The sequence below is a fragment of the Panthera tigris genome, chromosome D3, assembly GCF_018350195.1.
Source record: "Panthera tigris isolate Pti1 chromosome D3, P.tigris_Pti1_mat1.1, whole genome shotgun sequence".
NCBI lineage: Eukaryota > Metazoa > Chordata > Mammalia > Carnivora > Felidae > Panthera > Panthera tigris.
This window is the reverse complement of record NC_056671.1, coordinates 14,242,387-14,267,585: the sequence shown is the minus strand read 5'-3', so window position 1 is coordinate 14,267,585 and position 25,199 is coordinate 14,242,387. Positions and strand designations below refer to the sequence as shown.

Below are 25,199 nucleotides of genomic sequence, written 5' to 3'. Positions count from 1 at the left end.
ATCAGCACAGAGCCTGACGCGGGGCTTGAAGTCACGGACCGCGAGATCATGACCTGAGCCGAAGTCGGATGCTCAACCGACTGAGCCACCCAGGCACCCCTGGAATTGCTTCTTTTAAATGGCTTCTGGCCCGTGTGCAGGGTCCTAGAAGTGATTACAAAGCACAAAGGTAATATCATTGAGCAGAGAGGTAGTTTAAGACTCTTCTGTTGTAATTTGTCCCCATTCTGTCTATTTACCACAGTTAGTAGGTCCAGCCTAAAGATCTGGGGGAGATCACAGCCTTTCTCGTTAACCTGTTTCGGTGAAGTCCAGAAGTTTTGCTCCTGTGAAACTTCCTTATGCCTAGCCACGTGGTTACTACCCTTCCATTCCTAAACTACATTTGCACTTCACTTTCACTAACGAATCAATTGATTGATTGACTTCCTTTTTTTTTTTTTCCATTTGTCCACGTATTCATTCCAGCACCTCTCTGCAAAGTTTCCACTAGGTGCTCCAGAGCCAAGGCTGAGCAAGACCAATTTGATGTGCACGGACCTTACGGTCTATAGGGAGAAGAACGATGATAAAATTAAAAACAAAACCCGCAAATAACGCCTTTTGAATTTGTGCTAAGTGGGAAGGCAGGGATGGAGAGTAACGAGGGGTGGAGACCAGCCCTGGTGAGGTGGTCAGGGAAGGATGCTTGATGTCGGAACTGAGGGCTGATGGAGCTATAACCCATTGCTTTTGGCTTCTTGATTCTATTTGATTGTTTGTATCATTATAATCAGACTTAGATTATTAGGACCCAGAGGGTGGGAACCAGTTTTTCATATTGTGCTTAGTATAAAGACATAGGCGTCGTGGTTTTTGCTCTCCTTTCTTCGTATTATAGCTGTCATATGTATCATATGAATACACATTGGAGTAGTTTTTGGAGTATCTCCTGGGCATTTGGAATATCTGTTGTGAGATTCTGAGTCTCCTTTGGAGAACATTGATTTTTTTTAAATATAATTTATTGTTGGGGCGCCTGGGTGGCTCAGTCGGTTAAGCGTCTGACTTCGGCTCAGGTCACGATCTCACAGTATGTGAGTTCGAGCCCCGTGTCAGGCTCTGTGCTGACTGCTCAGAGCCTGGAGCCTGTTTCAGATTCTGTGTCTCCCTCTCTCTCTGACCCTCCCCCGTTCATGCTCTGTCTCTCTCTGTCTCAAAAATAAATAAATGTTAAAAAAAAATTTAAATAAAATATATATAATTTATTGTCAAGTTGGCTTACATACAACACCCGGTGCTCATCCCAACAAGTGCCCTCCTCCCTGCCCATCACCCACTTCCCCTCTCCCCCGCCCTCCGATCAACCCTCAGTTTGTTCTCTGTACCTAAGAGTCTCTTATGGTTTGCCTCCCTCCCTCTCTGTAACTATTTTTCCCCCTTCCCCTCCCCCATGGTCTTCTGTTAAGTTTCTCAAGACCCACATATGAGTGAAAACATATGGTATCTGTCTTTCTCTGACTGACTTATTTCAGTTAGCACAATACCCTCCAGTTCCATCCACGTTGCTGCAAATGGCCAGATTTCATTCTTTCTCATTGCCAAGTAGTATTCCATTGTATGTATAAACCACAACTTCTTTATCCATTTATCATTTGATAGACATTTGGGCTCTTTCCATAATCTGGCTAGTGTTGAAAGCGCTGCCATAAACATTGGGGTACATGTGCCCCTATGCATCAGCACTCCTGTGTCCTTTGGATAAATTCCTAGCAGTGCTATTGCTGGGTCGTAGGGTCGTTCTATTTTTAATTTTTTGAGGAACCTCCACACTGTTTTCCAGAGCGTGGAGAACACTGATTTTTGTTTGTTTGTTTTGTTTTGATTTTCTTAAGTAGTCAATCTGTTAGGTTCAGGCTGCACATTCTGTCTTGCCTTCTGTGGGTGGTGGTCCAATGCCAGATCATTTCTCGAAGTTTTTGCGAGGCTTCTTTGGGTTAGTTCTAAGCACATGGAGTGTTTCTCATACAGAGTCAGGGAGTGCCTTCTCCAGCTCTTGCCTTTTGGGGATCCTTTCCACATTCTCTGGTTCCCAGGGGCTTCTTTCTCTGGTTCTTCTGGCCAAAAGCTTTCGCCTCCTGCCCCGTTGCCTGGTTCTAAGAGGCTGACCCTGTCCTTGCGGTGAAGTGTTGAGACAAAAGAGGGCGAGAAAAGCCCTGTGGATTCTCCCTCCCATTATTGGCCCCTATTCCCAGTTCCTCTGTCCAAAGGAACGGGTTTTCTCTTGGGGGCGTAGGTGTCTGAGTTGTTTCTGTTTCATGTGGGTGCAGTTTTATGGCTAAGCTGACATGGGGGCAGGGCTGAGAGAGAGGGAATCAAAAAAAAAAAAAAAGAAGATTCTCTTCATATTCTTCTGCATGCAGGGACTCGTTTTGGGGTGCTCTGCGTGGAAGGCAGGGCTGCCCTGGAACATTGACTCCCCACCTCACCCTCATGCACAGTTCTGCCCGCTTTCAAGGCAGGGGTGGGAATTGAAGGGAATGCATCATTTGCCATATAATTGTCATTCTTCACGTTTTTATCTCTGTCCCCTATCACCCTGCTGTTAACTTACATTCTTTGAACCTTCAGGCAGCTGCCTTTGTGTTTTTCCCAGAGTTTTTGGGGGCCCCAGTGGGGACGATAGGGTGCCACCATGGACACCCTCCATCAGTGCCAAAACCAGAACCGGGGTGGGTATTTTCTATGTGTTCGCTCACTAGACCCTCATAACAATCCCGTGAGGTAGGTGATGCTATCCCCATTGTAGAGGTGAGAAAACAGAGGCGCAGAGAGGTGAAGTCAGGATCTAAACCCTCACCTGGGCATCGTCACGCTACCTGGGGTCTTGCCTAAAGCATGTACATGGTGTCGAAGCTGCTTCCTGGGCCCCTTGCCTCCCTCTCCTGCTAGGGGACTCTTGGGTCAGGGGCCACATGCCCCCTGTCCTTCATCTATAGCATGGGGGAAATCTTAGCATCTCCCTTGTGGCACCATTGCAAGGACTGGGTTAGGAAACGTAAGCAAGTGTTGAGAGCCGTGTCTGGCATGCAGTGGGAAGCTGTCAGTGAAGGGTGGCTGTGGTCATTGTCACTGTTATCATTTGTTCCTTGTATACCGAGTGCTGAGCAACACAGCAATCCGCATACAGAAGGCTCTGTAAGTATTCGTTGAAATATTTGCGGAGTTCAGTCATTTGTGAGACCATTTTACCCTTTCTTTGAAAGTTTATTTACTTATTTTGAGAGAGACAGAGACAGTGCGAGCAGGGGAGGGGCAGAGAGAGACGGAGAGATGGAGAATCCCAAGCAGGCTCTGTGCTGTCAGTGCTGAGCCTGATGGGGTGCTCGAGCTCACAAACTGTGAGATCAGGACCTGAGTCAAAATGAAGAGTCGGATGAGGTACCCAGGCGCCCTGAGAACATTTTTCCCTTAAAACACAGTGCATTTTACTTTGTCGTTTCTTTTTTCAGAAATATGTCGGCATTTTTTGGCCATTACCCTGTTTCCTTGCCCAGCTGTTGAACTATCCTCGGGTGGCCCTGGGGAGGCTTGCACTGGGGGGCTTGTTCCCATCCCTGCTCTTTCCCCGTTTTTACCCTTTTTTTTTTTTTTTTTTTTTTTTTAATTTTTTGTCAGTTGGACTTCTTCTGTGTCCCTCCACCACAAGAGGGATAAGGAGCAGCTCTGGGTTCCTGGGTTCCTGGATTCCAAATGGCTTTTTCATTTAGTAGCTGTATAGCTTAAACAAGTAAAACTTAGGACCCCCTCCCCCCCCCCCATCTCATCTGTACCTTGTGAATGATTTTCTACCTCATAATGCTATGAGGAGTAAAATGAGATAGTACAGGCAAGGTGTCTGCATAGCTCCTGGTGCATAGTGGGTCCTGAAAAAATGTTTGTTTGTTTCTTTCTCTCTTTTTTAAATGTTTATTTATTTCTAATGTTTATTTTTTTTTAATTTTTTTTTAACGTTTATTTATTTTTGAGACAGAGAGAGACAGAGCATGAACGGGGGAGGGTCAGAGAGAGAGGGAGACACAGAATCTGAAACAGGCTCCAGGCTCCGAGCTGTCAGCACAGAGCCCGACGCGGGGCTCGAACTCACTGACTGAGAGATCGTGACCTGAGCCGAAGTCGACCGCTTAACCGACTGAGCCACCCAGGCGCCCCCTAATGTTTATTTTTAAGAGAGAGAGAAGGGGGGGGAGGGGCAGAGAGAGATTGAGACACAGAATTCGAAGCAGGCTCCAGGCTCTAAGCTGTCAGCACAGAGCCCAAGGTGGGGCTCGAACTCCCGAACCATGAGATCATGACCTGAGCCGAAGTCGGATGCTCAAACAACTGAGCCACCCAGGCGCCCCTGTTAGCGTCCTTATTTACCCTTGATAATATAATAGCCAGGAGTTCCTGCTACAACGGAAGAGCAGTTACTCCAGATCTGAGCCGGGGGTTCTGGTCTAGATACAGCTGGCAGGAAGCTGGCTGAGCAAGACCTCAGCACCTCCCCAGTCCTCACTCCCTGGTAAGTGCCGTGCAAATGCCTGTGGGATGAATAAGTGCCTGGACGGCTCAGACTTGATGCCTTATCTGTCAGCATCAGACTGCCCCCTGGGGTCAGTAACTGGGGCAGAGCACCCCCATTGCTAATATCTAGACTCACTTGTTTTCATCTTGGTCTGTGATTTTTTATCAATGTAGATGGTTTAATTATTGTTGAGACCTGGGGGGATATCTTGAGTTTTCGCATTTGTTCCTTACCCCTGGGCTTGGCAGCTTCTGGTTTCAGAGATTCCTGTGGAAGCATCCTCGACAGGGTGTTTGGGCTCCAGTGACAGGCGGGGTGCCGGGCAAGGTTAGGTGTTAGGGGGACGGACCCACTTGTGTGGGCCTCTTCCAGATTGAGCCAGCAAATATTTATTGGTGCCAGTGTTGTGCCACGGGCTGAGATGGAGAATGCTACAGACGTGGACAGATCTGCTACTCAAGTGCAGCGGGTGGTCTGCAGGGTCATGGGAACATCTGTGGTTGTCCTCTGGATAAATCCTCAAATCCCCACCTTGGCCTGTAGGTCCCTGCTGGCCTCCCCTGCCTCAGTTTCCCTCACCCTGGCCCCACTGGCCCCTTGCATTTCCTCCTGTGGGTCCCCTCCTTGCACATGCCGGTTCTGGCTGGGACACCTGCTCTCGTCCTTTACCTGGTTCACGTGACCCCAGCTCAAAGGTTACTCCTTAGGAACCTCTCCCCAGCCCTCAGCTTCTTCTGTTCTCTCGTAACTAAGTAACTGAAGTATGATTCTGCATTTAGTGCCTGCGTCCTCTTCTAGACCCACGTGGGACACTGTATGTCTGAGGGGAAGATAATACCAACCATGTATGTAACTTAAAATTTTCTAGTTAACCACATTTAAAAAACACAAAGAAATAGGTGACATTAATTTTTTTTTACTGTGGTAAATGTACACAGCATAAAACTTACCATTTTAACTTATTGTTAAGTGTGCATTCAGTGGCATTAAGTAAGTTCACTGCCCCTCCCCAGATCTTTTCCATCATCTCAAACTGGAACTCTACCCATTCAGCAACCCCAGCCCCTGGTAACCTCTATTCTGCTTCCGTCTGTGAAGTTGTCTGCGCTGGGTACCACGTTTAAGTGGAAAACATAACAATATGTGTCCTTTTTGTTTCTGGCTTATCTCAGCATAGTGTTCAATGTTCGGGAATGTCAAGGTTCATCCATGTGGTAGCATGTATCAAAATGCTCTTTTATGGCTGAATAATATTCCACCGTATGGATATATTATGTTTTGTTTATCCATGCATCGGTCGATGGACACTTGGGTTGTGTCTTTTAGATATTGTGATGAGTGCTGTTTTGAACATGGGTGTACAGGTATCTGTTTGAGTCCCAGCTTTCTATTTTTATGGGGTATATACCTAGGGATTGCTGGATCGTGGGGGTAATTCTGTGTTTAGCCTTTTGAGGAACGAGGTTAAATTTTATGTTACATTTTCTGTAACCCAGTATTTCCAGAAAGGTATCATTTCAACGCATAATCAATCTAAAAATTATTGATGAGCAATTTTGCTTCATTTTCACGCGAAGTCTTTATGATGTGGCGTGCAGGGCGTAAGCTCTGTGTGGCTGGGGGAGCCATCCATCTTGTGGACCCGAGTGCCTTGTACACAGTGGGTGTCTAACCCGAAGATGTATACACATAGCTACCTGCGGGGGGAACAGAATGATGGCTAAACAGCAGCAGCCGTGATACTAACAATAATGACAGGCCTACTGTGTGCAAGGCCCTTTATTTTCATGAATTCTCAAAACAAGCCTATAAAGCAGATACTTTTTTTTTTGTTTTTTTAACATTTATTCATCTTTGAGAGACAGAAGGAGACAGAGCATGAGCGGGGGAGGGGCAGAGAGAGAGAGAGAGCGGGAGACACAGAATCCGAAGCAGGCTCTGGGCTCCGAGCCGTCAGCACAGAGCCCGACGCGGGGCTTGAACCCACGAATCGCGAGATCGTGACCTGAGCCGAAGTCAGACGCTTAACCCTCTGAGCCCCCCGGGCGTCTCTAAAGTGCGTACCATTATTATTCAGTTGTAGATGCGGAAACTGCCGTTCAGAGACATCAGGCGTACCTCAGGTCACACATCTGGGATTCAAAGCTGGCTGGGTTCTGTTGTCCTGGGGCAAGGAGTTATCTCAGGAGGCACTAAATCTAGATGTCTTGGAGAAGCCCCATGGTGCCCATGGGTGGTGTTTGCCTTTGTTAACAGCGGTGGAGGAGGAAACGAAGGTTTACCCAACACCCGTTTCCTGGAGGCATCCGCATTTCTCTTTGCCTCTGGGTCAAGACTGTGAAGATGACCTCAAAAGATATACCTCCCACTGCGCCAGGCTGCAAAGCCCTCACAAGCACTGTCCCTGTAGAGCGAAATTGGGAGAGAGAGGAAGGCAGCTGCCCGCCCCGCTGGATCCACGTGGCAAGGGAGAAGACGGAAGGATTGGGGAAAGCTGTTCTCCAAGTCAGTTGCCCGGAGATAAAAATAAGGTGCTCTGCAGCGTGCAAGGTGATCTAATGTTGCTTTGAGCTTTCTCGAATTTGCCAACACAAGAGGTTATGAAGCTAACAGCATGCCTGTCAATCAAAGGCGGGCCGAGCGCTGGAATTCGAGGAACCTCAGAGGTTATCTTTTCGAATGTGGCCTTTCCCGGTGTGGACGCTCTCCTGCCGTATCCCTCAGAGCTGATGGGAGCCAGACGGGCCTCCTAGCGTTACCCCCTTCGCCTTCCTCAGAGGCCCCTGGGGCAGCCCGTTCTTCTGCAGGGATAAGGACATCTTCCCACCTGCTTTCTTTGGTCCCACCAGACCTTTATTTCTCAAGACTTTATCCACCCAGGGCAACCCCAGGCTTGAAAGGAACTTCGGCTCTGACAAGGCTTTTCCCACCTCCTTTGTTTCCTGCATTCAGGATGGGTGGTACCAGTAATAATATCCGTCGTGGCCGTTAGGATTTATGAGTGTTCAGCAATTGATTCATGTCACAAATATTCATTGAGGCAACATGTCATTTATGCATCATGACAAAATATCTATATTTATTAATTTTTCCCCAGATTCGTGGAGATGTAATTGACCAATAACAGTGTATAGGTTTAAAGTGTACGATGTGATGATTTGATATACACATATGTCGTAAAAAAAAAACAAAACCTGTGTTTGTTTATTGCCAGGCACTGTGTTAGATGCTGGGCAGTACAGTGGTAAGAAAGTCTGGGCCTCTGCCTTCTGAGAACGTGTATTTTAGCAGGGAAAACAGATGGTAAGCAAATAAACAGACAATTCCCATCAATCCTCATCATTCTTGGAGTCCATATTTGCAAATTCTCCTTGTTGCAAATACAGTGTATTTGTATCTCCCAAATCCATATTTGTGTGGTGAAAAATTTGAGTCCCGTGCTGCTCACATCCTCAGCTGAGGTCCAAGGAGGCAACACTGTCTGCTTGCTCTTACAGTGGTTTGCAAACAAGAGTCCTTTCTGAGGTCTTAAATTTAGCGCCACTTTCCCCACAGTTCTTGTGGTTTTTTTTTCTGTTGGGGTTTTCAGTGTTTAAAATGACCCCTGAGCAGAGGACTGATGTGCTGTCTCACGTTCCTGAGCACAAGAAAGCTGCGAGGTGCCTTATGGAGAAAAATACGTTGTTACAGAAGCTTTGCTCAAGCTCCCTATCACCAGCGATGGTGCTGTTGGCCATGAGTTCAGTGTTAATGAATCAACTATCTATACTCAATAAGGTGTCTTTAAACAGAAACTCACATAAAAGGAGATGACATATGGATCAGTTGACAAAAGTGGGAAAGAGGCTTATGGGAACCTAATCTTGTGTTTCCATGAGGAACAACGGTTCAGTGTTTGCAGCATCCCTGTAGAATAATGAAATTTGACTGTGTAACTGCGAAGAATGTAAATTGACTGTATAACAAAATAATTCCACTGAGTGGTGAGGGTTTGAGGAAATGGAGGAGGAGGACGACGACGACAGACAGACAAGGAGGGTGGGGGTGGTGAATGATGATGATGAGGGCTCAGCACAGTGGGAAGGCAGGCAGGGCCATGCCCGAGGCCGCGTGGATCCCAGCAGTCGTGGTGTTGGTCTAGCGCACTGTGCAATCTACTCCGCTCACTGTCCACATTGGGCTGTTGCGGGCTGCAGTGTGATGCTGACAGTCACTGGGGTTCAGAACCAGGGTTCCCACAAGACTGCAGTACCCAATGTCAGGCCCCATTACTACCAACAGCGTGGATGTTAAAGATGGTGCCCTGAGTGCTGCTTCTATCCTTGAGCCCCTAGATCTGGACTCGTGTGAATTTGGGCTTCCGTCAGTTCTTCCAGGGCTTGCTGCTCACGGCTCTATCAAACGTCCTAACCGCGAGATGCTCTGGGATGTGTTTTATTGCAAAATTCCCTGTATAGATGCTAACTGTGAAATTAACCAGGAAGCCTCGTTTTCAGTGTCAAATGTCCAACAGATGGTCGCAGTTGTTCTCTTCAATCTGGAGACAGGAAGCAGCCAGGTCACAATTTTAATTGTTCCTGACAATTAAAACACTTAAATATTGTCAAAGAGTATTTACACAGTGGAGGCGAAACACCGTGGGGTTTGGAGCAGGATAGACCTGAAACTTTTTAGATGGGTGGACACGGGGAAGGTCCCTGCTCTTCTCCAAGACTCAGTTTCAACTTCTGAAAAATGGGGCTGATAACCTGTATCCGCCCAGGGGGCTGTGAGGATCAATCCAGATATGCCGTATGTCATGCTCTGGGGTCAGACTGCCAGAGTTTAGATCTTGGCCTTGGGCAAGCGTTTCAACTTTTCCAAGCTCTGATCTCCTCACCAGCCTCACAGGGTTGTTAACGAGAATTAAATGTAACAAGGCACGAGGTTAAGGCACAATAAGCACTCAGTGAACGTTAGCTATGGGGTCATTATGAAAAGTGCTTTCTTAAATGCTCACTGGGATGGCAATCGTCACCACCATCGTCATCATCATTGAAGACAAATCACAAGTCGGCTAGGATGTATAGAAGTCAGAACCCTTGGGGCACCTGGGTGGCTCAGTGGGTTGAGCATCCGACTTCAGCTCGGGTCATGATCTCACAGTTTGTGGGTTCGAGCCCCGCAATGGGCTCTGTGCTGACAGCTCAGAGCCTGGAGTCTGCTTCCGATTCTCTCTCTCTCTCTTTTTCTCTCTCTCTGTCCCTCCCCTGTTTGTGTGCAAGCTCGCTCGCTCTCAAAAATAAGTAAACATAAAGGAAAAGAAATCAGAACCTTGTAATTGCCGGTGGGAATGTGAAATGGTGCTTGCTTGCTATAGAAAAAGTTCAGTGGTTTTTCAGAAGGTTAAAACGTCGAAATACCACAGGACCCAGCAGTTCCACTCCTGGATATATACCCCCGAAGAATTAAAAACTAGGTGTTTGAACAAATAACTTGTATGCAAACATTCATAGCAGCACTGTTCATAATAGCCACAGGTGGAAACAGCTTAAGTGTGATGACCGGATAAACAGTATGTGGTATAGCCAGACAATGGAGTATTATTCAGCTGCGAGAACGAATGGAGATTCTGAGACACCTACTACACCATGGATGAAAACATTTATTCAAAGTGAAAGAAGCCAGTTACCTAAGACCGCATATTACATGATTCCATTTACACGAAACATCCAGAATAGGTAAATCCAGAGAGACAGAAAACAGATGGGTGGTGGCCAGGGGCTGGGAAGAGGTGGGGGAAGGAGGAGTGGCTGCTTCATGGGTACGGGAGTCTCTTTTGGGGCGATGAAAATTTTCTTGGAATTGACAGAGGCAACATTGCAAACGTACCAGATGCCGCTGGATTCTACACTTTGAAATGGTCGATGTGAGTTGCACCTCTGTGTTTAAAATTTAGCAAATAGAGAAGAAACTTCATTAGAATGGGAAAGCTTCCCTGAAGTTAGTAACTGAAAGGCTCATCTCTCTGGATGTTTCGGTGGGTAATCAAGTCGCAAATGCTGTATCGAGCAGGGTGTGAGAGGCATTACTGGGTCAGAGTCCAAGCTCCCTGCCCCGTCTGTTCTCCCAGATAACTTGCCCAGACTGGGGTCCGTGCATTTTTTTGCTCCTACGTGGGGACACTGGGGTGGGGGGGGGCAACAGTGCCCAGTGGGACCCACGGCTTGGCTAGACGCCGAGCTCTTTAATGAGATCTTAGATTAAGATTCTTGCCAGTGTTGAATTGCTTTGGCAACTGTGTGTTTTTCTTTTGTCCTTATTTGCTTCTTTTTGCAATTGCTTCCAGAAACACAAACATTCTTCCTGGGCTTCAGGTTTCACTTTTTCAGGAATTGTGGCTAACACGGGTGTCATCTTTGACTTTTGGAGGGTCAGACAGCATTGCTTCTGGTGCTGATCTAGAAGGTCTGTGCAAAACGGTTCAGCCTTTCCAGGGCCTTCTGGATAGTTCTCTCATTTCCAGAGGGTGTCAGGAGGCTCCCTGGAAGGTTGTGATGGTGACGGGTATAGACCCGGACTGGAAACCACACTCCATCACTTACTAGCTGTGTGATCTTGGGTAACTCAGCCTCTCAGATAATTGCCACTTCCTTCACTGTGAAATGGAGACAGTGGCAGAAGTTTCCTCCCAGGGTCTTACGAGGATGATGTGAAGGTATGCATATAAAATACTTAGAACACTATCTGACACACAGTGTTCAATAAATAGTAACTGTCATCAGTGTCAGTAACAATTGTTGTTACTTTTTCTCTTTACCAATGACTCCAGTGAAATATTTTCTTTTTTTAACTCTTTAAAGTATACTTATTTATTTTGAAAGAGACAGAGACAGTGTGAGCAGGGAAGGGGCAGAGAGAGAGGGAGAAAGAGAGAATCCCAAGCAGTCTCCACGCTGTCAGTGCCGAGCCCGATGCGGGGCTTGAACTCATGAAACCACGAGATCGTGACCTGAGCTGAAACCGAGAGTTGATGGCTTCACCGACTGAGCCACCCAGGCAGCGCCCCTCCAGTGAAACATTTTCAACTACCTCTAAAAGTTCTGTTTCTTGCTGCAAAGTTATGAGGATTAAAGTAAGAACTTTTTTGTTGTTCCTCCAGTGACTTCAATCTAATATATTCAGCCAACATCTGAAAGCTGTGTTTCTTGTTAGGAAGTTGTAAGGATTAAACTAACAAGTGCTTTGAAATAGTCACGAAAATTACAAGTAGTGTAATAGCTACTGGAATAGCAGACTTTTTCCAGTTCTGCTTCTGAAGGGCTAAAGCACATACGCATTCTGATGCCGGCTCTGAAATTCAGACAAGTTCTAAGTCACACGTTTGCCTGTTTATAAAATTTTAATGGGAAGGGACAAAGAAGTTAGACACTTGCCTAGACCTTCTGAAATCATTTTCTCCCTTGAGAATGGCTTTTATTTCTGTTAGTCCCTTATCGGAGAATGTCAAAAGAAAAACCCTTACACCTTGAAATGTCTTTAATCAATCCTCAGACCTTTCATTTCTTAAAACCTATTCCCTTCTCCCCGCCCATTTCAAGACTTGAAATAAAACGATTTTCCAGAAACGGATGACAAGATAGCAAAAGCCACGATTAATAACCCCCGGAGCACCTTGGTACCACACCTTCCCTATTTAAAATGAAAAATTACCTTTTTCCTTCAGACTTTATTAAAAAGAGGATCAAAGGAGAGAGGGGAAGAGTTGATATAATACAGCCCATCAGTGAACACACTTCTGAAGCTGCAGCAGAGAGAAGCCGCATCCCTGTCAATCGAGCAGCTGGCAATTTGGATAATGAAATGAGGCACTTGGCTTCTTCATTCCCAAACTTCTGATTTTGAAATGCAGGGGTGGAGAGGAAGAGTAATTGATGGAGAGGAGAATTTGGTAGGGGTAAAGCTTGCTTGCTCTCTGCTCATCTTTCTGACTTAAAACAACTTTAGGGCAGGGATTCTTGGGGGCAACTTGGTGCTTTCTTGAACCTGGTGGAGGGTGTGTGTGTGTGTGTGTGTGTGTGTGTGTGTGTGTGTTTGGAGGAACTCTTAAGCTTCGGGGGAAGGTGGGTCCCAGCACAATTGCAGGATGCCATGTGACAAAGAGGGAAGAGAAGGTGTAGGTTTATTATCCACTATGGGACATTAGCCACATCCTAGCTCTCATCCAGAGCTCACTTATTTTCTTTTCAATTTTTTTTTAATTTTTTTATGTTTATTTTTATTTGTGGGGGGGGGGGAGACAGAGCACAAGTGGGGGAGGGGAGACCGAGAGGGAGACACAGAATCTGAGGAAGCAGGCTCCAGGCTCTGAGCTGTCAGCACAGGGCCCGATGTGGGGCTCAGACTCACGAACTGTGAGATTGTGACCTGAGCCAAAGTCAGACGTTTAACCAACTGAGCCCCCCAGGCGCCCCCCGGAGCTCATTTATAAAATGGGTCAATAACACCTACCTTACAGGGCAGGTAAGATGAGCACTGAACTCCCTGAGTCTGGCCGGTGCCCTCCAAGTGCTAACTTATATATCCTAACTCCCCAGCCTGTAGTCAGTGAATGTCCCTGGCTCCTGGGTGAGGACTGTATTCATTTCTTAGGGCTGCCATAACAAAGCCACCCAAAGTAGGTGCTTGAAAACAGCAGAAACAAGGGTGCCCGGGTGGCTCAGTCAGTTAAGCATCCGACTCTTAGGTTTGGCTCAGGTCGTGATCTCACCCTTTGTGAGTTCAAGCCCCACACCAGGCATGGACACTGACGGTGTGGAGCCTGTTTGGGATCCTCTGTCTCCCTCTCTTTCTGCCCCTCCCCCTGCTCATGCTATCTCTGTCTCTCTCAAAATAAATAAATAAGTAACACCAGCAGAAATATATTTCCTCACAGTTCTGGGGGCTCCAAGTTTAAAATCAAGGTATGGGCAGGGTCGTGCTCCCTCGGAAGTCTCAGGGGGGAGAATCTGTTCCCCACCCGTCTCTTAGCTTCTGGGGGTTGCTGGTAATCTTTGGCGTTCCTTGGTTTGTATCTTCACCTCTTTAATCTGTGCCTCTGTCTTCACATGGTGTCTCCTTTGTGTCCTTTTCTTTTTAAAAAAAATTTTTTTTAACGTTTATTTATTTTTGAGAAGAGAGAGACAGAGCACGAGCAGGGGAGGAAGGAGAAAGAGAGAGACACATAATCTGAAACAGGCTCCAGGCTCCAAGCTGTCAGCTCAGAGCCTGACGTGGGGCTCGAACTCACAGACCGTGAGATCATGACCTGAGCTCAAGTCGGATGCTTAACCGACTGAGCCACCCAGGCACCCCTGTGTCCTTTTCTTATAAGGCCACCAATCATTGCCTTTATGGACCCCCAACCCAGTGTTACTTCATCTTCACTTGATGACATCTGCAGAGAACTTATTAGCAAAGAAGGTCACATTCACGGGTACTGAGGGTTAGGGCTTCAACGTGTCTTTTTGGTAGTTACAGTTTAACTACCATGAGGACTCATTGACTTTGGCTTCATGGATTTGTTTTCTGTAGGGCAGGGTCAGGGATATAGTCACCGGATGCAAGTTTATTTATCTGCTTATTTTATTTAATCCTCTCTGGCGTCTTGTGAAATGTATGGTTTTACTCCCATTTTACATAAACATTTATGCAACATTGGCTGGGTGCCAGAGATTACGCTAAACGCTCTACTTGTGTTGTCTTTATCATCTTCAGAACAAGCCTAGGGGAAAAGCTCCGCGTGATTCCTCTCTTACAGCTGAAGAAGCAGAGTCATGGCAAGGCAAGGTCAGAGCAAGTTAACTTCTAAGCATCGCGTTGCAAAGTTGAGGTGTTCTACTTCCTTGCTTGGTGTTTGTTTAGAATTCATTCTTGTTCTTTCCGTTCTGAAAGCCAGTCTTCCAAACACAGAGCTGTCTCTCTGTCTTCTGAGGGAGCCACAGAGTGGGGCAATGTGCTCATTACCTCCCGTCCCTGACCTGTAATTCAGGGCCATGGAATGTCTGCTCTGGAGACTCGGGGATCCGGTGGGAGAGGAGACAGAGGGAGAACATGATTCAATCATATCATGTCTTTGTTAAAAAAAAAAAATCTAAGATGAGCCTGACTTCTGGACAGACCCAGGAGGTTTTACAATCTCATGATCCATTTTTCTCAGTCTAGAAAAATAACTTCTTCCTGAGGAGCGGTCTTAGGACTCCTAGGGAGCAGAAGGGGTGGCAGGAAGTTCTGTAACATCCCAGGCATCTCCCCTTGATGTCCTGCAGGAACCTTAGGCTCAGCCTGTGTGACCCTGAGCTTGCCACCTCCTTTTTGCAGTTTCCCTCTCCTGTACCTCCTGTTGCTGTGATCAGTGCCACCAGCCACCGTGTGACCCAGGCTGGAAATCAGGAGGCCAGCCTTGGTGTAGTGTCATGTTTAAAGATGTGGACTCCAACCCCAGCTGTCTTCCTTCTAGTGTGTGGTCTTGAACAAGTCACTTAACCTCTCTGTGCCTCAGTTTTCTCATCTATAAAATAGAGTGATCTTTGCTTACTACCTAGAATTGTTGTGTAGCTATATAATTCTTTTACATGTAAATTACACAACAGTGTCAAAAACGCAGTATGTTTCCAATAAATGTTAGCTATTTTTTTCTCCTCTGCTTGTGTCCATTCAATCCATGTCTCTTCTTCTCCCAACCCTGCCCCAGGTCCTTATCATCTCCCATCTAGATGCCTTCGGTGGCCTCAGGCTAGGCTTGCTGCTACCTCTGATCTGTCCAGTGCTTTCTCCGTACTCTGGCCCATATAGCTTTCCTAACGCTCATCTGATCGTGTCCCTTCCCTCCCCTTCCCTGATCATGTCCTGTTGGGCCACAAAAATGGATGCCTACACATGAAAAGATGCTCATCATCACTCATCATCAGGGAAATGCAAATCACAACCACAACGGGACATCACCTCACACTTGTCAGGATGGCTAAAATCAACACACGCAAGAAACAACAGCTGGATGGCGAGGATGTGAAGAAAGGGGACCCCCCATGCACTGTTGGTAGGAATGCAAACTGGTGCAGCCACTTTGGAAAACAGTAGGGAGGTTCCTCAAAAAGTTAAAAATAGAACTGCCCTACAATCCAGCAGTCACACTACTGGGTATTTATCCAAAGAATACAAAAACACGAATTCAGAGGAATTATATGCGCCCCTCTGTTTATAACAGCACTATTTACGATAGCCAAGATATGGAAGCAGCCCAAGTGTCCAATGATTGATGAATGGATGAGGGAGATGTGGTATATATACAGTGAAATACTCAGCCATAAAAAAAAGAATGAAAGCCTGCCATTTGCAGCAACATGGATAGAGCTAGAGAGTATAATGCTAAGTGACATACGAGAAAGACAAGTACCATATGATTTCACTCATGTGGAATTGAAGAAACAAAATAAATGAACAAGGGAAACAGAGAGAGAGAAGCCAAGTAAGAGACTCTAAATTATCTAGAACAAACTGATGGTTACCAGAGGGGAGGTGGGTGGGGGGATGGGGGAACTAGGTGATAGGGATTAAGAAGCACACTTGTCATGATGAGCACAGGGTGACGTATGGGACTGCTGAATCATTATATTGTACACCTGAGCCGAATACAACACCGTGTGTTAACTATACTGGAATTAGAGAAACAAAGAATGGATGGCCACACAGCCGTGCCCCCGGGTCTCTGGGACAGCTTTAATCACAAAGGGACAAGGCCATCCCACTGGGCTCCAGCAGGACTTGATGGCAAATGGACCCCATTGGGCTATGTGATTTTTAAGCCACATGATCGGGGAAGCACCAGCCCCTGCCCGGGTGTGATCAGGGGCTGGGATATAACAGTGATATGACGGGCAGAACTTTGACTTCCAGCCCCAGACTACTTCTCAACATTTGTCTGTTGGGAAAGCCAGCCCTTCCCTTGGCATGAGCAGGGATTTGGGGGCTCAGGTCTTGTGGATCTAGCCGTATGGCCAGGAAGGAACTTGGCTTCGATTGTTTATGGTTGGGGGAAGTTCCAGCCCCTCCCTTGGCATGAGCATAGGGCTGAAGTCCGGGCCTTGGGCTCACAGCTGCGTGGTGTGGCGGACCAGAGCGTTAGCCTCCTCTGTTCCCCAGTTTGACGGCTGCTGCAGGTCTGAAGGAGCTCTGCAGGGGACCACCTTCCTTTGGGAGGCTAGCCGCAGGGGATCCCGTCATGTTGACCCCTCCCTCTCAATAGCCCCCTGCACTTAGGAGAGCAAGTCCCTGCATGGTCCTCCTTAGTCGTTATTTCCAGTCTTGGCTTGAATTTCTTCCTCCCTCCAGAGAGCTCCAGCCACACTGAGCTGCTTTTCCTCCAAACCCATCATGTTTGATCATCTCCTGGCCTTGACCCTGCTGTTCTGTCTTGACCTTCCTTCCTCTACCCTGAACTCCATTCTTTTCCTAGCAAGTTCTCTTTCAACCTCAAGGTTTGGGTGTAGGTACCATGTCCTCTGGGATGCCTATCTCTACCCTTCCACCGGGAGCTGGGTCGCTCACGTGTGCTCCCACCTGCACTTCCTCTGACGTCAGATTCTCTGCCACATTGTGGGTACTTACTTACTTATGTAATCGAGGTGAAGCTCACAGAACAATGGCCAGTCATAACCCGAGCTGAAGTCAGACGCCCAACTGAGCCACCCAGGCACCCCGAACAATGGCCATTGTAACGTGAATAATTCCATGGCATTTCATGCATTCAACCACCCACCTCTCTCCAGTTCCCAAATATTTTTGTCACCCCAGAGGAAACCCGGGACCCATTAAACACTAGCTCCCCATTCCGCCTTCCCTCCAGCCCCTGGCAGCCACAAATCTGCTTTCTGTCTCTATAGATCTATCTGTTCTGGACACTTCATAAACGGGATTGTATGTAATGTGGCTTCTTACACATAGCATAATGTGTTTGAGGTTCATCCAAACTGTAGCACCTGCCAGTACTTTATTTTTCACGGCTGAATAGCATTTCATTGCATGGGCATACCACATTTTGTGTATCCATTTGCCAGATCAGTGGACATTTGGGTTGTTTCTACCTTTTGCCTGTTGTGCTTCATGCTGCTGTGAACATTCACATACAAGCGTTCAGGTGTCTGCTTTCACTTCCTTTGGGTCTGTACCTGAGAGTGGAATTACAGCGATTATTTCATTATCGGTCTTCCTGCCAGACCGTGAGCATCCTGAGGGCAGGGGAAAGACAGACCCTCCACCCCAGGGGCTGGCACAGTGAGTACCCGAGGAGCAAATTGGATGAGTCACAGGCATCCAGAATAGACGTCTCCAGCACCCTCAACCATCTGCCCGTTGGCCTGCCTCATGTGATGGTCCAGGCTCTGTGCTGATGATGCGACTCATTTTATCTCATTGACTCACTCCTCACTCACTCTGATACTTGCTTGTGTCCACTGTCCCTCCTCACCCTGGTCTGTCTGAAGTAGTCCCCCAGCACATTTTTGTGGCCACGCCCACTTTCTTTTCCTCCATAGCACTTATTACCACTGGCTTACAGATGAGATATTTTATATGACATCTTATAGACAATGTATTATATATGTCATTTATTTGTTCATTCCCCCTTTAATCTGTTTCCCCACTAAGAACATGTGCTCTGTTAGAGGACAGGGATCTTGGTCTTTTTAAATTCATCGGCCTATCACAGTGCCTAGAACAGTGCCTGTTATATGCGAGGCATTCCAATATTTATGAAATAGGGGCGCCTGGGTGGCTCGGTCAGTTAAGCTTCTGACTTTGGCTCAGGTCATGATCTTGTGGTCCATGGGTTCGAGCCCCGCATCAGGCTCTGTGCTGACAGCTCAGAGCCTGGAGCCTGCTTCAGATTCTGTGTCTCCCTCTCTTTCTCTCTCTGCTTCTCCCCTGCTCATGCTCTGTCTCTCTTTCAAAAACAAAATTTTAAAAATAAACTTAAAAAAATATTTGTGAAATACTTAGATGAACGAATGCATTTAATCCTTACTGTACAAGGGAACCATGATCATTCTCATTTTACAGACCCCAACACTGAGGCTCAGAGGGGTCACAGAGCTGGTCCTTGGTGGCACCAGAGTTCTAAACCAGATCTCTCAGAGTCCCAATCCCATATTTTTGTCCATTTCCTTGGAGGCGGGGGGAAGAGCTCTAGCAAGAACACCCACGGTACTTTTCTGTGGCCTTAGAACGAAGTGTATGATTCAGACAATTTAAAAAATAGATTTATTCTCTTAAACATATTTTATTTAGGTGAATCGGACAACGAGTTTATATTTTCTGAGCAAATACATCAAGCCAGAGCTTTCCGGGTAACAGAGAAGCTGGTCTGGGCTTGACTCTGTCTGCCTCCAGTGCTCAGAGTTCTTCAGCCTCTCTGAGCGTCAGCTTCCGGAAGGTGCACAGGATGGTGGTAACATCTGTGGCACGACACGTCTCCACACAAGTGCATACTCTTTAAAAGGGAGGTAACAACTTAGCACCACGGTGTTGAGAATCACAATACGAGTAGCTGACATTTATGGAGTTCCTGCCATGTGTCAGGTGCTGTCCTGTGCTATCACATATGTCCTCATACTATTCTCCGGAGGCAGGTCCTACTGTCCCATTTCGCAGGTGATAAAGCTGACTCAGAGAGGTTAGGCGAGTGCCCCAGGGCTGCACAGCCAGACATAGGGCCAAGTCATAAGACTCCAGAGCTGGCTCTCTTAGTCACTGGGCTAATAGTATTTATGTCTGAATTTTGAGATTTACGCACCACCATAGTGTTGGTGACTTTGGTAGAATGTTCTGGCAAAGTCTGGGAGAAGGGAAAAGGGAGAGCCATGTCAGAAATGAGTCCTTGCTCTGGCATCTATTCCCATCTGGCTCATCCATGATGGCCTACGGCCTTCGGTGAATGCGGATCCCAGCCCTCTGTGTCGATGCCCCAGGGTCCTGGTTGTTGAGGTGGCCCAGGCCCTGGGTTTGAATCCCAGCTGCCAGTCCCCATCTCTGGTGTGACCTCGGTACATCTTCGTCTCTGCACACCCATGACCTTATCTACAAAGTAGAGATCAAAATGGCCCTCTGCCCACAGAGTTACGAATATTAAATAAGATGTAAAGCAGTCCTAATATTACAAGTGAAGAAAGCAGAGGCGAACCATTAAACAAGATCCTACCGCACTTCTTAAAAAAATATGCACAGCAAACCATTTGGCAGGCTCCACAGCCAAACGTTAATAGGGATGATGGCTGGGCTGTAGACCAACATTGCCTTTTTCCTTATCTGAATTTTCTAATTTTTCTATAATGAATATATAATAACCAAATGGGTAGTTTTAATTAAAAATGGGGCAGTGAGTCAGTCTTCACGAAAGCACTTTGCAAACTGTCAAATGTTCTATAAATCAGCTCTTGTTATGGTCCTTATAGTAATTATTCTCGTTATTGCTAGTTGGCCACGAGCTGGAATTTCTTTCTGCCCCTCATCTCTTCCTTGGCCCGTGATGGGGGGGCCACTCGATCGCCTTCTGCCAGGTCCTGCTTTTGCATGCAGCGGTCCCCACTGGTTTCTCTTTTCGCAGCCATCACCCACGTGGGGACCAGCGACACCTCTCACCTGGAGCCCTGCAAAACCTTTCTTGGGCTCTCCTTGTCCAAGCAGGATCTTCGAGAAAGGAACCTCCCATCCAGAACTCTCAATGGCTTCCCACTGAACTTGGCATATAACCCACACTGCATTTTGGTGCACGGTCCTGGTGGTCTGTCCCTCACCTGTCCCTTCAGCCTCTCCTTGAGCCACCCACCCTATTGTTGCCACACCTTGGGCACACTGCCTTTGAGAAGGCACCCCGAAAAGGGACCTAGGAAAGTGCCTGCCCTAACGTAGATAGGAGTCCACTTAGCATGGAGTCTGTGCATGTAGACCACATTGATATTTACCCTTTCAGTATGGTGGAGGACTGAGAAGATGTTAATGCATAATTGGAATTTTTATTTTTATTTTTTGGTTTAACTTATACCAGAGCTGAAAATCCCAAGCTGCATTCAGACAGTGGGGATTTTTTTTTAACGCCTCCATTCTTTCCCTAATAAACGGCTGTAGGACTTAAAAAAAAAAAAGCTCCTTCCTACCTTATGCTCTTTCCTTGGCTGTTGGCGATCCCCTTCTTGTCCTCAATGCCAGCTTAAATGGGGCTTCCTTAGGGAGCTGAATGCTCTACCTAAAGCCAGCCCCACCCCCAACCCTTTTACTTTTAGTTTTTTTCAGTTGAAATTTGTATTGAGCTAATTGTAGATTGCCATGCAGTTGTAAAAAAATAATACAGAGTGATCCTGATGCTAAAACAAATACCACAGACTGGGTGGCTTAACCAACAGACATTATTTCTTACCGTTCTAGAGGCTGGACGTCCAAGATCAAGGTGCTGGCAGATGTTTTCTTGTGGAGGGTCTTCTTCCTGGCTGATAGACAGCCACTTTTGTGGTCTCACACGGCCTTTCCTTCCTCGGACTTCCTGTCTCTCCATCTCCTTATAAGGGCTCCACCTTCACCACCTCTCTTAACCCAGTTACCTCCCAAAGGCCCCACCTCCAAAGGCCATCACTGTAGGGGGTTAGGATGTCAATGTCAGGGTTTTGGAGGGACACAAACATTCAGCCCGCAACAGATCCCTTGTCGAGTTTGCTCAGTTTCTCCCAATTGGTAACTTTTGGTAAAATTGTAGTGCCATGTCACAGCCAGGTTACTGACATTGATGCAACCTCCTGATCTTGTCCGGGTCTCCCCAGTTTTATGTGTACTCGTGTGTGTGTGTGTGTGTGTGTGTGTGTGTGTGTGTGTATTTAGTTCTATGCAACTTTATCGCCTGTGTGGGATCACGTGTCCTTCACCACGGTGAAGACACTGGATAGTTCCAATGCTCTAAGGGTCCCTTGTGTGTGTCCCTCCTGCCTGTGTCCTCCAGCTCTAAACCCTGGCAACCACCAATCTATCCTCCATTTCTAAAATGTGGCCATTTCAAAAATGCAATATGAATGGGATCTTCTGGGATTGGCTTTCTCTGCTCAGCACAGTTGTCTGGAAAGTCACCCAGGTTGCTGCATGCTCAGTAGTTCATTCCGTTTTGTGGCTGAGTCGTGTTCTGCAGTGGGCAGGAACCACAGCTTGGTAACCATTCACCATTACTAATTCTCTTATCACATCCATTCTGGTTGTCCCCGCTCCCAGCACTCATCACTCTCTGAAATCCTTTCATGACTGTGTTTTCTGGTCTATTGTGTCTCTCCTTAAGTGGAATATTAAACCTAGGGTACCAGAGAGCCTGGACTGGGTGTGGTCTGCTATGCCTTTCTGGAGCATAGTGCCTGGTGCATTCACAAAGCGTTGGATGATGGGACACCTGGGTGGCTCAGTGGTTAAGCGTCCGACTTTGGCTCAGGTCATGATCTCATGGTTTGTGGGTTCGAGCCCTACATCAGGCTGTCTGCTGTCAGCACAGAGCCTGGAGTATGCTTCAGATTCTGGGTCTCCGTCCCTCTCTGCCCCTCCTCTGCTTGTGCTCTGTGTCTGTCTCTCAAAAATAAACATAGAAAGAAAGAAAAGAAAGAAAGAAAGAAAAAGAAAGAAAGAAAGAAAGAAAGAAAGAAAGAAAGAAAGAAAGAAAGAAAGTGTTGGATGAGGGTTTGACCGAGCACACAGCCACAGCAGATCTGGGAGAAGTTGGTGCAGTGTCTGAGAAAGAGGTCAGGGCAAATTTGACTTCTGCAGAATTCCTGTATCTCATATAAGGGCTAGCTGTTAAAATTGCTACGTAAGGGAAAGGTTATCCTCGAAAATCCTATCAATCATCCTGAAACTGCTGGAATTAAGATCCTTGGAAATTCAAAAGCGAGAATTCACTCCTTTGCTTTTCTGGATATTTGACTTGTGGGCTCCACAACTACAGGAGAGCAGGTGGGCAAGGCTGTTGAGTGGGGGTTATAGTGAGAGAGTCAGCAAAGGGATTTCATTCTCTGGAGGAGCCAAAGGGGGATGAATTTATGTAAATGTGTGTGCAGTATAGTACGAACACGGTGTGGTGTTCATACACAGCGCAGCGTATATAGGATGTAATGTGCATAGGCTGTAAGGTCTATAAGGCGTAGCATGCACGCACAGTGCGGTGTGGATAGAGCGTGACGTGCACATGCTGTAAAGTGCATTCGCTGTAACGTGCATACGCTGTAACGTGAATACGCCGTATGATACGTTCGCGGTAACGTGTATGTGTAAAGTACGTTCTCTGTAACGTGCATACGCCGTAAGGTACGTTTGCTGGAACGTGCATACGCTGGAACGTACATACGCTGGAACGTGCACGTGGTGTAACTTGCCAGGCTTTCTCAAGGCTTATCTGTTGTCTCTCTGCTCCTTTATTCCAACTCAGGAGGCAACCTTTCCAAACAAGACTGGACCATCCAGTGGCCCACCACGGAGACGGGGAAGGAGAACAACCCCGTGTGCCCCCCGGAGCCCACGCCGTGGATCCGCACCCACCTCTCCCAGAGCCCCAGGGTCCAGACCAAGTGCGTCCAGCACTACTGTCACGCCAGCCCCTCGCCCGGGGCCCCCGTGTACACCCATGTGGACAGGCTTACCGTGGACCCCTACCCGGGCCTGTGCCCGCCACCGCCGCTGGAGTCAGGCCACCGTTCCCTGCCCCCGTCGCCCCGGCAGCGGCACGCGGTCCGCACCCCGCCGCGCACCCCTAATATCGTCACCACCGTGACCCCTCCCGGCACACCACCCATGAGGAGGAAGAACAAGCTGAAGCCCCCGGGGACCCCGCCGCCCTCCTCCCGGAAACTGATCCACTTGATTCCAGGTTTCACCGCCCTGCATCGGAGCAAGTCCCACGAATTCCAGCTGGGTCACCGTGTAGACGAGGCCCACACGCCCAAGTAAGTGTGTTTGGTGGGTGCCCTGGGGCCGCTGAGCCCCGGGGCTTCTGGGGGCTGCTTCATGGCCCCAGGACCGTGCCAGGTTAGGGGAGCCTCGAATGCGCTTGTGTTTTTCTTCTTCACTTGAATGAAAGGTGGCTTTTCATGGAGGGCCCGTGAGATGAATAGCATTTCCCGGAAGTGACCCTTTAAAAACGTTTTATTTTCATTTAAGGTTTTATCTTGTTTTTGAGAGAGAGCGTACGTGGTGGTGCAGGCAGAGGAGGGGTAGAGAGAGAGAGAGGGAGAGAGAGAGTCTTCGGCTCCATACTCGGTGCAGAGCCGGATTCAGGGCTCCATTTCATGACCCTGAGATCATGACCTGAACTGAAATCAAGAGTCTGGGGCTTAACCGACTGAGCCGCCCCGGTGCCCCAGAAATGACCCTTTTTACAGTATGGGTCCTCCTCGGTTGGGGTCAGCAAACTACAGCCTGGGGGCCAAATCTGCATTGATGGCAACACAGCCAGGACCGTTCCGGTGTGTGTGGTCTGTGGCTGGTTTGTGCTGCAAGGCTGAGTTGAGTGTGGTCTGCAAAGCCGAAACTGTTTGCCATCTGGCCCTTGACAGGGAAAGCTGGCCGGCCCCTGCGGAGTCTATCCCAAGGATGCTCCTAGAAATAGGCTGTGAGCTGCACACCTACCCTTCCATTTTCTAATATTGCATTAAAAAGAGTAAAAAGAAACAAGTGATGTTTTTAAAAAAAAAAATTTTTTTTAAAATATTTATTTATTTTTGAGACAGGAAGAGACAGCATGAACAGGGGAGGGTCAGAGAGAGAGGGAGACGCAGAATCTGAAACAGGCTCCAGGCTCTGAGCTGTCAGCACAGAGCCCGACGCCGGGCTCGAACTCACGGACCGCGAGATCACGACCTGAGCCGAAGTCGGACGCTCAACCGACGGAGCCACCCAGGCGCCCCAAAGCAAGTGATGTTTTTATAATAGGTGCCATTTAACTCAGTATATCAAAATATTACCACGTCAACATAGAATCACTGTAAGATGATAACACGGAAATGTTTTGCATTCTCTTTTTCATACAAAGTCTTCGACATCCAGTGTGTGTTTTGCACCCACAGCTCCTCTCAGTCCAGACTCCCTGCATTCTAAGTGTGCAGTGGCCCCTTAGGGCAAGTGGCTGCCGTGCTGGGCAGCATGTGTACGGGACGCGCTCGGTGCTTATAATGAAAAGGCACGTCCAGGTCGGGGTGGGTCAGAGAGTAGAACCAGACTATCGGAGCAGAGGTCTTGGTACAGAAGCTTAGGGTCAGCCTACAGGGGAGAAAATCATGAAAGTGGGTACCGTGTGCACCCGGCTCTGGTTTGGGGAGGATCTTGCTGCTGGCAGGGTGACATGGTGTCTGTAGCTACATACTGGCTGCTAGGAGGGGACGGGAAGCTCTCTGCAGGGCCCCTCAGAGGCTGACTGTGGCCAGGTGCCTTGCAGTCTTTGGAGGTTCTCAGTGTCTTTTTTTAAAGATTTTTTTAATGTTTATTTATTTTTGAGAAAGAGAATGCGAGTAGGTTAGGTGCAGAGAGAGAGGGAGACACAGAATTGGAAGCAGGCTCCAGGCTCCGAGCTGTCAGCACAGAGCCTGATGCGGGACTCGAACCCACAAACTGTGAGATCATGACCTGA

General features: G+C 47.6%; 1 protein-coding gene and 1 long non-coding RNA gene across 6 annotated transcripts in view; one reads left to right on the top strand and one right to left on the bottom strand.

The window, feature by feature from the left end:
- KSR2 (kinase suppressor of ras 2) overlaps positions 1-25,199 on the top strand; it is a 436,218-nt gene that overhangs the window by 151,778 nt on the left and 259,241 nt on the right. For all 5 annotated transcript variants that reach the window (XM_042961772.1, XM_042961770.1, XM_042961771.1 and 2 more), the window contains exon 6: positions 23,007-23,520. In XM_042961772.1, the coding sequence (XP_042817706.1) occupies positions 23,007-23,520 (514 nt within the window). The remainder of the gene's footprint in view (positions 1-23,006; positions 23,521-25,199) is intronic.
- On the bottom strand, positions 18,841-23,293 carry LOC122232470. Its single transcript, XR_006209805.1, has 3 exons — positions 23,218-23,293; positions 20,973-21,722; positions 18,841-19,636 (listed from the first exon to the last, which is right to left on the bottom strand). It is a non-coding gene; the product is annotated as an uncharacterized LOC122232470 (long non-coding RNA).